Genomic DNA, 13,609 nt, shown 5'->3' on the forward strand with positions numbered 1-13,609 from the left:
AGACATAACATGAATTTACCGCAGTCTCCCAAAACACGCACCTCGCACAACATACACGCAACACACTGCATACATGGGAGGCCGTCCTTACATGACCATAGCTGTTAATAGGACGTTAATTAATCAAACAAACAAAAATCGATCACCAGGACAGTGTGTAAGGCCTCGAACCCACGCACCAGAGATGGGATATTAAAGGAAGAATAACAAACGTCGATCATTTGGTTCTTATAAAGGTTGCATGCATGCAAATAATAGGAATTCTTTATTCGTTACAAAACACCATTATGATTAATACATGTTAATAAAATACTGAACTTCACTGCTCATCAAGTGCATTAATCCAATGGAATCCTCTTCAAACATTAGCAGTCATCATTCTAATGAAATCAGCAATCAAAATAAAAGTGGAAGCAAAAGGCCAATTAATCGTGAAGTATAATGATTCCATTTTTGTAGTGGCACACAGGGGTAAGCCGGCTGCCTCCATGGTATCTATGCATTTTGTAATGTGAACTAGGGTAATAGATTGTTATACAAAAGATTGGGATCAAGTTAGTGTCGTATTAGGTACAAATTAAATCAATAGCGTTCTGAATTTCTAAAATCCCAACGGATCCATTTTTGATAATTCCATTAAAATTGTCAAACAGAGATAGCTTGGTGTGACATGGGATTCAATTTGAATCCGAATACAATTAGCCGTCCAACACTGCAGTACGGGGACGTAAGTCAATTATCTCTTTAATTGACTATCACAATAACGTTTCCATAGTGCATTAATTTGCACGTGCAGATGATCAGCACGCATGCTCAGTCTGTCTATTTGCATATAAAGCACCACATGAAAACCATTAGGCTGTATAACAACTATAACAATATTTCTCACGCTGATTGGCACTAGTAAACTGCAGATAGAATACGAACAGCAGTTCTAGATTCGGTTTTGATAGAAACAGCTTTCAATGCGAGATTGGAACATCAGTCGTTTGAAAAATCTAGACGGACTCATCGCTGATACCCGTAAATGACGAAATGTAAATATTTGACATGGACCACATTTTAACCAGACATGACAAAAACACAATCTTGCTCCTCTTTGCTCCCTTTATTCTGCCAATTTGTTTGTTTGTTTGATTTATTAACGTCCTATTAACAGCTATGGTCATGTAAGGACAGCCTCCCATGTATGCGATGTGTTGCATGTATGTTGTGGGAGGTGCGTGTTTTGGAAGACTGCGGTACATTCATGTTGTGTCCTCTTGTATAGTGGAACTATTGCCCTTTTTATAGTGCTACAACACTGAAGCATGCCGCCGAAGACACCAAGCAACACACCCCACCCGGTCACATTATACTGACAACGGGCGAACCAGTCGTCCCACTCCCGTTATGCTGAGCGCTAAGCAGGAGCAGAAACTACCACTTTTATAGACTTTGGTGTGTCTCGGCCAGGGGACAGAACCCAGAGCAAAAAATGAGAAAAACTGAATCAGGTGAAAGGTCGTAAAGGCTTTGGTAATTGCCATTGGTGAACAGATAAAAAGAGTGGAAAATAAAATGTTCAAAACAGTAGGGCGTAAGAATTGTATCTACTGCCCATATTGTATGATCGTAAATGGCGACTAAATTTATGATATTTTCTTTCTTCCAAATTTACTTTCTTCCTCCTAATGTCGTTCTTGACACCACCTCACATTTGGCCTTCGGTTGAACGTGCTCGCCCCTGTGATTTAGGTTCTATTCCCAGACCGAGGCACACCATAAAATTAGCAGTATTTGCTGCAGCTTAGCGCTCAGCATTACGGGAGTTAGGACGACTGGTTCGTGCGTCATCAATATCATGTGACTGGTTCAGGTATGTTGCCATACGCTTCAGTCATATAGTATTATAAAAACGGTATGTTTTCCACAATAACAAAAGGATATACCAGTGTCCTAAAAATGCACTTCACACACGCAAGACACCACATACACGGAACGTTCTTAAATGACCCTGGCTGTTGATAGGAAGTAAATGTAACAAATCAAATTTAACCTCCTCCCATATTGCCTCCAATACTACCACTCTATTTTTTTTACCTGAAAGTTGGCTCGGTTACCAGTCTCAAGCTAAGTTATAATAAAACCAGTTATTCCCACTTTTTACACTTGTTGTAACGGATCTCGGGCGACATGTCAGCTATGAAGATGTATTGATATAATAAGCATATATCTATGAGTGAAGCAATATCAGGATGCAGTTTTCTAAAACGGTCCGTTAACGTACTTCCGTAAAGCAGAAATGAAATAAAACCACATAGATTTCTTGTATTTTATATTTCTCGTGAGAAATTCAGATGATCAATGCTCCAGATTACCTGCGCTTCGAAATCGGCAGGGAAAAAAAATCTTGAATTGAGCCAGGGGATTGGTAGTCACGTTGTAATGGTATTGGAGGGCAAAGCTTCTATCGACTAGCATGAATAAATAAATGGCGTCCAAGCAAACCAATAACTGATTACAAAATCAATATGTAGATAATCCTTTCATCTTCTTCCTACTTCTTTTTATTACACCGAATATGATGTGGTCGATCTCCCTAAATGGGATATCAAAAGAAATGAAATTAAAGAAATACATTTATACCACAGGTACATAGCAATGTTAAACCTCTCAAGAATAGGTTCACATATAAATCAGAAAGCATACCAAATATAGAAACTAATTCTTCAAAAATAGACTGTTTATCATAAATTATTGATATCCAACAGTTTTTAATCCTTGCGGTATTTCCACGTCAGTATGATATTATAATGAAGCTTTGTGGTTTTACCGAGGTGTCAGAGACCTGTTCTAAAACCGAATTAAGCCGAGCAAACAGAACACGTTTTACACGTCTCGCTCTAAAGTTAAACATACTTTCATATTTTTGTACGATTACCTTAATAAGGTTACTATTTGTTTATTTTCTTATTCATGTTTTAGTTATTTTTGGTGGGTAGATGAAATTTTCAACCATGTAAGGTGAGAGCTGATAGAATTAAACATAAGGGTATATGATGACTAAATGTGATATTATCCATTTATTGCCTTGGTGTAAGGGAGACCTGAAGATTTGTTTCCCAGAGATGAATAATGTTTCCCGGGGGCGTAGCAAACACATGATCGTGAAAGGCGACAAAATTTAGAATATTATTACTCTGGCTTCTATCTCCTGGCCGAAATACACCAGTGTACAGTGGTAGTTTCTGCTACTGTTTACCGTTCAGCATTAAGGGAGTGGGACGACTGGTTCGCCCGTTGTTAGTATAATGTGACCGAGTGGGGTGAGTTGCATGGTGACTTCGGCAGCTTCAGTGATATATCACTATAAAAAGGGCAGGAGTTCCACTAGACAAGGAGACACAACACGAACATACTGCAGTCTCCCAAAACATGCACCTCACACTTCACACACGCTGCACACCGCTGTAGTATATCAATCCATTCCGTGTGTCTATCAGTCCGCTATGTGTGGATGTTTGTGTGTTTGAGAGATTAGACTGTAGTATATCAATCCATTTCGTGTCTATGTCAGTCTGTATGTTTGAGAGATTAGACTGTAGTATATCAATCCATTTCGTGTCTCTGTCAGTCTGTTGTCTGTGAGATTAGACTGTAGTATATCAATCCATTTCGTGTCTATGTCAGTCTGTATGTTTGAGAGATTAGACTGTAGTATATCAATCCATTTCGTGTCTCTGTCAGTCCGCTATGTGTGGATGTCTGTATGTTTGAGAGATTAGACTGTAGTATATCAATCCATTTCGTGTCTCTGTGTAACACTGGAACTCATGGGAGTGTGACGACTGGATACCCGTTTTCAGTTTGTAATTGGATGGGATGTGTTGTTCGGTGTCTTTAACAGCATGTGTCTGAGATAACACGATAAACCTTTCAAATGTTTGACTCTTAAAACACATTCATTCATCATACGCAGCAATTTGCACAAACTAATAATATCAGTTAATAGGAAGTCATCCAATCAACACCAGTGTTATCTCTGGACAACACATCACACTACACATATGCCGGTGACGGTTTCAGGAATGCTTCTGTGGAATACTTAATTATTAAGTAAGGAATTAAGTGAGCATTCAAATCAGAATGGAATCAATAGTGAATTACGAGAATGTGATAAAAGTGGATAGGAGTACAAAGGTAGGTAATGAGGCTATTGTGGACAGGTAAAGCTTCATCAGTACATACTATGTACAATCCATGCTGATTGATTTATTTCATCCTTTTAAGAAACCTTTCCGTGGTTTTAATTTTAATAGTGTGTTCAGCGCTGAAAGTATTTGGTGACTTTGGTGATAAATCGAATAAAGATAATGGTCTTATGATCTTTCTTTCTGAAGGGAGACAACTAAAGTATTTTTCATGCAGACACTTGCATTAAAACGGATGCCTCATTACCTTCAAACATTGAAATTGTCGTGATTAAATACTGCTTAATAGGGGGTTTCATATCGCAGCCTTCCAAAACATACATACACATAAAACGCGCAACACATCGCGTACCCGGGCGGCCGTCCTTAAATGACCCACCTGAGCCTGCAATGACTTTATTATTATTTTTGTTTAATCTCACAATGCATATTTTAGAAATCTTAATTGAATACTTTTTAACTTGCATTGTCAGCTTGTACTTGTCAGCTTGACTTGTACTGACAACTCGCAAACGGCCTACCTCACAGGGCAAGCTGTGCGTAAAAATGGTCGCCGCATGTATTGATGACGTCATTGTCTAGTATATGTACATGTACGTGTTAGTTATCTTTTCCCTATCAACCGCGGGATAACCCTGTCCATTATGGGAGAACATATGCAGGTTAACAATCAATCAACTTGAGAATGAAAAATCCATCGAAAAAAAAGTCTAAATTGAACCTTACTTTTATATTAAAACTACAATTAACAAACCAATGAAAGGTGATGTTTTATAGACCAAAGTACCCTTTCTATACAAATATTAAGTAAAAAAAAAAGAATGTTAATAGAAAAACAAGAACATTTGTCTACGATAAAATCGTGTCAGAGTGACCAGAATTTCAAAACAAGGTAATAAAAGGATGGTATCACAACCAATGTACTAGCTGATAGGACATATGGGAAACAAATCACATAAGGAAACGTGATAAAACCAGTGGTATAAGGCATGCTGTTATGGTTAGTGTTTCCTTTGAATACTAACGTCATTAGATGATGTAGATAAAGTATATGTAGGAAAATGTAGATTTGCGGCTGATTGCGTGATCAAGTTTCAAACAAGCATTTCTCTTTCTATCAGCAATACGTCCAATTTCGGTTTTTTTTATATCCTGGTAAAAACATGGCAGTTAATTAAGATCTTAATCAGCCGGTACTGTTTTTACATTCGAGTTTTCTGGAAAAACAAGCAACTTTAATTACAAGTTACTTATCGGTGATGCATTGTAGTGTCTGCCCGGATGGAATGATAGATTGTTTCACACCTTCAGAGAATTGAAACAGAACTATCTCAACTAAAAATGGTGTACTCATTACCAGGTTTACTGTGTATTTGACTGCTTAAGAATCTATCTAGTAGAGATGGGGCTTACTCGTTCTCTATGTGGACAACACTATTTTAAAGTTTTATTTATTCGTGTTAAATCAATACCTTCTTATAGCTTGAACTTTTCAATTACACGTAAAAAGACATTATAATGGATTGACAATAATAACACATTAATTTTGAATTTTCAACAAAACTTTATAGCAATGGATGCATTTTTATGGAATAACTGGATTTCAGTTTAAATATAATGGTTCTGTGTATTCAGGACAAGGGCAATAATTCTTGAAAATAATAGACTTCAGGTTACATAACAAGTGTTGAGGATAACTGTGTGACTCCTGTGTTCTTCCGGACGCAATTTGGATCATATTATTGTCAATAATTCCTGGTCCTAAATGAACAGACCTGTTTTGCTGTCCATGTGAATTTGAAGCGTCAAAACTGAATTGGATTGGATTGAGATTTCGTCAATCAGGAACGTTAGCGTATATGATGGATTGCTATCAGTCTCAGTGTGTAATGTGTATGAAGTGCATGGTGTGTGTTTTGGGAGACTGCGGTATATTGATGCTTTGTCTTGTATAGTGGAACTCTTGTCCTTTTTATTTATTTGTTTATAGTGCTATATCACTGAAGCAAAACACAAAGCAACACATCCCACCCGGTCACATTATACTGACAACGGGCGAACCAGTCGCCCTACTGGAGCAGAAACTACCATTTTTATAGACTTCGGTGTGTCTCGGCCAGTGGATAGAACTCAGAGCCTACCTCACAGGGGCGGGCGCTCAACAGAAGACCAAACGTGAGGCTGTGTCCAAAAAGACTTTAGGAAAAAGAAAGTTAATTAGGAAGAAGAGAACAGATAAGATCCTAAATTTAGTCGCCTTTTACGATGATGCAATAGGAGCACATACAAATGTAAGCAACATCGCGTGTATGGTCAAATCAAAGGTTTGTTTATTCGTTATTGAAATTTTGATAATTGATTAATGAGTATGCCTCTCACCTTATTGATATCGTAAAACATCTTCGGTTCCTATGATGGAGGTACAGCGGATGTCTTCTGTCATTATCATAAGGCTGGGTGGGGGTGTGCTATCCGGTGTCTTTGGTTGTTTGGTTTTGTTTATTACTACAGAAGATTAACGTCCTAACAGCCAAGGTTAATAAGTACGGCATCCCGTGTGTGCTATGCGTGGGCATTTGTATGTTTTGGGAGGTTGTGGTATATATGCGTGTTGTGTAATCTTGTAATAGTTGAACTCTTGCCCCTATTATAGTGTTATATCGCTGAAGTATGCCATCAAAGACATCGAACAAGCACATCCGATCCCACACGGTCACATTATACTGACAACGGGCAAATCAGTCATCCCATCCACTTTTTGCTGGGCGCAGAGCAGGAGCAGAACTACCATTTGCATTGACTATGGTGTGTATCCGACAGGGGACATATCCAGAGTCTTCCTCGCACAGGCGAGTACTCAATTGAATGTCAAAAGTGACGTTATGAAATCGGGTAGGAGAGATCCTAAATTCAGTCGCCTATTACGATCATGCATTTAGCTTCAACAAAAGTTTCTATGTCAATACATGATAATGGTCTGTCATTATCGAATGGTTTTACATACGGCATAGCGTACAAAAGTTATGCAAAATCAAAGCTTTTCATTGAGACGTTTGGGATAGAGTCATCACAGCGTCTTGCAGGTCTAAATCTCTAGCGGAAGTGGTTCACTTCTCCGTGTGTTAATGCTGAGGCCTTGTACTGAAGCGGCATGTCACGCCAACCATACAAGCAGAAGCTGTGGATGTGTGAAACAGCACAAAGCAAAGGCCTCGAGGTACCCACGATGCTGATTAAACTAAAACTTGTGAATGACTCCAACAGGGATAGATCGTATAAAGATACCAAAACCTCACAGGGCTTCACTTCGAAGCAATCACGCGATGTATCCCAACATGCACTGCTTTAAACCGGAAGTAGGTGTATCACGTGACAAATGCAATCATGCAACATGGCGGAAACCTTTGTGCAAATAGAACCATGCCGATATTAAGATAGCGATCAAAAGAACGAGGAAATGTTTTTTTTTCGTTTCTTTTCTTCTGAATTCGTGATTCAGCTAGAGTCAGTGTTTTGAATCCTGTATTGCTCAAAGAAAATCGCCGTCTAAAAGAGTCTGTCACGTCAAATACAAACGTGTACATTACATAATCTGTATGTATCATATAACATGCATTTCTCTATACATTTATATACGTATCCAATCGTTTCCTTTTCTTCTTCCATGGTAATGTTTTAAAGAAAAAATGTGATTATTTATTATGGTACAATTTATCAAAGTTAATCAAACGACGGATATTACGGTGATGTATGCTGGTCGGTCTTTTCATAACCAATGACGTGACTTCAGGATTCGAAAATGGCGGCCTTCGCTGGATTTTTACAACATATTTTGACGTTGAAATTCACTTTGAAATGTGTAGGCTGTTGTAGTCGCTTTATAAAGTTAAATAGTTTGACAATTTTGCACGTTTACATTTTCATTGCAGTCCAACTCGGTAATCTTACTAAGCGCAGTTAGCATTCATTAGTTTACGAACTGCCAACGCTTTTTATGACGTCATTATCATCATGACGACTCAATTGTCGTGCCAGCGATTACGGAAGATGGCTGTTCAAATGGCTGTTCCGATAATGAACTCTTCATTCATTAAGATGCAAAATCTCTTGGGATTTCATCATAAAATGTTATCAAAGGTAAATATAAACAGTGAACGTCTTTCAGTTGGCATTCATATAAAAAGTCAGTATTAGTGCCAACTGGACAGAGGCAAATTCCATGAAGCGCGCTATCTATTGGTTATGAATACCAAATGAAAGATGCTCAATGCTAAATGAAGGTCACTTTAATTTGACGTACGTACGAATACACGAACGGCGAATGATATCGAGGGACTGATGCGTAGCGCTCAGCATACTGGGAGTGGGACAACTGGTTCCCCGTTGTCAGTGTAATGTGACCGGGTGGGATGTGTTGCTTGGTGTCTTCGACGGCATGCTTCAGTGATATAGCACTATAAAAAGGGCAACAGTTCCACTATACAAGAAGAAACAAAACGAAAATACCGCAGTCTACCAAAACACGCACGCTACACACTGCATACATGGGAGGCCGTCCTTACATGACCCTGGCTGTTAATAGGACGTTAAAATAATCAGACAAACAAACAAACAAACTGATTCGGCAAATACACATATTGTATGTCCTAATTTCAAAATTTGCAAATTAACTCATTCTTAATCTGAATCTAAATGTTTCAAATATATCAGATAAAAAATACCAATCTCTCTCATGGTTCATTGCGGTCCCCACATTCAAATTGAAATTGTGGGGACCGCAATGCACCCTGGGAGAGTTTGATAGAAAAACGTCACTGTCAATCGGAACTCCTCGGGCATTCTCGTTTACGCAAAGTGTCGAAGGTTCCCGATTGACAATGACGTTTTTCTATCAAACTTTCCCACACTGAAGTGACAATTGGACTATAAAATGGTAGTGCGACGACTGGTTAGTAAAATTCGTGATTAGTATACCACGCAAGAAAAATCATCGAATATGAAGGGCCCAAAAGATGAACTTTGGCGAATTTTTATTCTGTAATCCTACTCTACCCAACGCTTTCACGAAATTTCCTTTAAATATAATGTCATATACTAGCTTAATTCAACTCATCTCTCCTGCTTTCGCTAAAAATATATGAATACAGTCTGAAGAGTTCTCTTGCATGGGGTGAAAGCGCTCGCTAGTCAGTCGTTATTGTTTTTATTTCTTATAGATTTCGTCCGTAAGGATTTTTCTTCAAAATTATTATAAATACATATGGTTTCGGTTTTGCTGAACGAGGTAATAGGAAATTAACTTATATGGTATAATAATTATATGTATACGTATCATGGAATGTATTTGTATGTTTAATGTTACATCATATCAAGGCTTCATCATGAATTGTTCAGGTAAGGATAAATTTAATAAGGCGAACAATATACTTGTGTAAACGTAATTGTAATGCGTATACATATGGCAAGCCAAGTTACTTTTTATTCCGAATTTCCGATATCGGGATGGGGAATTATAATTTCGATATGGGGGATTTTATTTCGCGATAACGGAAATTATATTGCCGATATCGGAAATTGAATATCCCATATCGGACATTCTATTTCTGATATCGGAAATTAGAGGAGTGGCTCGTCTCGAGCTACATCCTTGCTAATTTCAAGGTAGCCGATGACTCGCACCTTAAGAGCCAACTGAACAAAAGCCTTAAGAACGGAGTAACAAAGGGAACTCTGAAGCCAGTCAAGGGATCTTTTAGACTTGCAGAGAAACCGAAGGCAGCCAAGAAACCTAAAGCAGTCGCCAAGAAAGTGAAGAAACTAAAGAAAGCTGGAACAACCAAACCAAAAAAAGCATCAGGCGAAAAGAAGGCCAAGAGCCCAAAGAAAGCAAAGAAGCCAGCCGCAAAAAAAAGCAAAAAAGCTGCGAAGCCAAAGAAAGCACCAACTCCAAAGAAGGCCAAGAAACCCTCAGCTAAGAAACCTGCCGCCAAAAAAACAGCTTAGAAGGCAGTTAAGAAACCCGCCAAGAAGTAAACGCCCCTCGGCACTTTGTCATAAATTTGACCTCCAAACCCCAAAAGTCCTTTTCAGGACTACCCATTTTTTTTCGAAAAGTCTCCTATGGCATCTCGAAAATTTACGCATTTTATTCCAGTTACTGAAGCATTTCGATCGTATTTGGTCTGAATCGTAAGTATTCTTTTTTCGGAATCAAGTTGTAGACGTAAATCTTATGCTATATTTGCTATGTACCAGCTCGCATTGTAACCCAATTCGGCCGAACGTAATCTACATAACAAAATGTTTCAACATTACGTCTTATCGGTAAATCTGAACTTCGTTAATTCTATCGAGGGAAAGCGTCTTAAAATATGTTCTTTAATTGCATGAAGTGTGTTGCTCCGGTATCTTTGTAAAATCCAATATAACGGTAAAAGAAATATCTCTTTTTTTTAATAAATATTCAATTCATGATGTATTTAGATATGGCCATGTATATATTGTCTAGTATATTGCTCCGGCCACGTCGATTGTTATTTGTATTGTGTTTATAAAGTTGTTTTTTTTCCATAACAATTCACTTTATGACCGGGATGCATATCACTTTAAATAAAGATGTTACATAATTCTTCTGTGTGCCATTATTTACATTGCAATGACAAGTGAGGGTTGAGATATCTGACGTTGTTATTGATTCTAGGGAAATAGTGTCAAAACGGAGACCTCTCTGCTAGCCCAGGGCGCCTCGCCTTACTGCAGTGTCAGCTTGAAAGTTTTTAAGACTATTCATATAAGCGAATATTGATCACATTTGTTGAATTTCGACGAGTTAATTGAGCGTCAATTTAGTGTTGATACAATACTTAGAATAAAAACATAACGTTTCCAATAAAATTCCACACCCCTTGAGAATAATTCATGAAAACGTGATGTAGGCGTCAATACCACCAGGCATTTACACAACACTCTCAGATTCACTACCGCGGAGATGTCACCAAGTTTTTGCGGTTACAGAAATGTTGTAAAAATATGGAATTATCGTAATTGATGAGAAAGGGTCTGCTTAGATTGTAGCTGAACACAGAGCGTGAACTGTAATAGATAACAAACAGAATAAAACACACTCTTGCATTCGCCGTTGACCCACCAACCTTTCTCTCTAAATGGATTACACCTAGGCTAATGCGTTCAACTTGCTAATGCTTTTCGTGCTCTGTCAGACTTCCTTGTTAGTTGACGACCGTATCTTTGTACCGGGAATGGTATTTTACACAGATAAGCGTTCTGGTAGCTGATAAAAAGTTAAAACCATAGAAATAGTTTTTTTTGGCAAATTATTACGAGTACATTTCTTTATTGTCATATTTTGAGAGAATTTCATATTTCTTAACAATTGTAATACCAGGAAAATTGACAATTTTATATCAGTTTTATATAAAGTACTTTTATGATAAGGGAAACAAACATTATTGTAGAACAAGGTTTCCGCATAGTGTTATTATATATTATAGTAAACTCGAATCAATATAAAAATATCATTAGTTTGCGTAAATTTTATTTCCGGTTTCAATGCAAACTTTTATTACATGTGGTGATATCATCATTTTTGTTTCTATCACATACATCGAACATTCATACAAATAATGGCAATATGTACATTGGAATCACACCTTACATTTATCTTCATCTATAATGATGTAGAGAGTGATATGAACACATTTTAATATGTAACCATTTAGCATAATCTAGCTTTTAGTTTTAGTATTAACCAAAATTTCAAATACTTTGTGTTCACACAGATGATACTTCTAGAGTACTGAGATGTGTCATCTTCATTTGATTTTAATCAAGCGCAGAGCATGTCTGCAAATGTGATATAAAACATTGTAAAGGTAACAATATACATAAACCTAAAACGACTTATGACAGAGACGCACGTGAAGCAAGTAGTACCGTGATACATCATAATCATTGAGAAATAATGACTTCACTGGAAATGACAGAACGATCAAGTCCAGACAGGAAGATATCCAGACTACTTTTATTGTAGACGACCTAATCAACACAGACGTGATTATTAGCGTAAACATGCAAGTTCTGACGATAAACTGCGATACTCCGTGAACCTTACTGTTTTCCAGATGAACTAATTATCGCTCTCTCAATTGGATATTCCATTTTCGTATTTTATATCGCTTTGTTGTACTTAGAAATTCGAAATAGCATTTGGAGATAGCTTGTAATACGCAAACTGTCCAATGATGCTTCGATGTCTACTATCACGAAGCTTAACTAAATATCTATGTTATTGTAAATCAAGTTTTGTTGCACACTATTTAATCACCCACATTTTCTGATGAACCGTAAGGTTCAAAGAAATAAAGAATTTAATTGAATTTGAACCTTGTCTAATGCTAGCCTCTCAGGTATAGAACAAATATGTCTGGTTTGAGAACAATACCTTGTGGAATACCAATTACTATTCTGTCAACTCTTCTATATTCATATATTAGACTAATATGACTGGTTCAAAGACACAACCTTGTAGAATGCACATTTAGACGCACCAGATACTTTGAAGGCAAATAGTACTTGAACGAAAAACTTGTAGAACTTTATCAAACCCATTTTTACTTTTAAAATCTTATTGATGCATAGACAGAGCCTTTGTAATGCCAACTTCAACTTACACGATACTTATAACTTTTTAAGATAATGCAGTTGATTCGAGACCAGAACCTTTTTGGAATGCGAATTTCGTACTTAACCGCTGTTTAACTTTTGAAACATGCAATTGGTCAGAAGACAGCATCCTGTACAATGCCATTTTTTTACCTTATTGTGCCTAGTACCTTTCGTTATTTTCATGGATATGTTATGCCTTATTTGAAGTATTGTAACATATTTGACTGCCACATCAACTGTTGTTGTCATGGCGTCAGTGTAAGGAACAAATAAATACTATTGATGGTAGAATTAATACCAAATAATAGTATTTGGACCGACTTTTTAAGATTTGACCCTGTGTTTGTCTGCCCTTCAGGTACGACATATTCCAAATTTTCCTTTTTCTCCCGAATAGCATGATCGTAAAATGTGACTTTTCTTCCTAACTTACTTTATCCTAAAATCCTATTTCGGTAGCGTGCTTCAGTGAGATAGCACTGTAGGAAGGTCAAGTGTTGTTTCTCTATTACACGGCGACACAGCACGGATATTCGCAGCATATATATACAGACATTCATACAGCACAGTACACCTTCTGTACATAACATTATATAGGTTATAGCTGTTAATAGCACATTGACCCTAATCAACCAATCAATAGCTTCTATATTTTCTCGAGACATTTTTCTCATTTCTGTGCTAAGGTAATGGAGGTCCAATATAATACAATGGAAAGACATATTTTATTT

The 13,609-nt window shown here is 37.3% G+C and overlaps 1 protein-coding gene across 1 annotated transcript; it reads left to right on the forward strand.

The window, feature by feature from the left end:
- The first annotated feature begins 7,344 nt into the window (after positions 1–7,344).
- Positions 7,345–10,196, forward strand: LOC138316490 (uncharacterized). Its single transcript, XM_069258183.1, has 2 exons — positions 7,345–7,518; positions 9,855–10,196. Exons 1-2 carry the CDS (start codon positions 7,345–7,347, stop codon positions 10,194–10,196), a joined length of 516 nt encoding a protein of 171 aa, XP_069114284.1.
- The last annotated feature ends 3,413 nt before the right edge of the window (positions 10,197–13,609 follow it).

Source organism: Argopecten irradians, chromosome 2 (genome assembly GCF_041381155.1).
Source record: "Argopecten irradians isolate NY chromosome 2, Ai_NY, whole genome shotgun sequence".
NCBI lineage: Eukaryota > Metazoa > Mollusca > Bivalvia > Pectinida > Pectinidae > Argopecten > Argopecten irradians.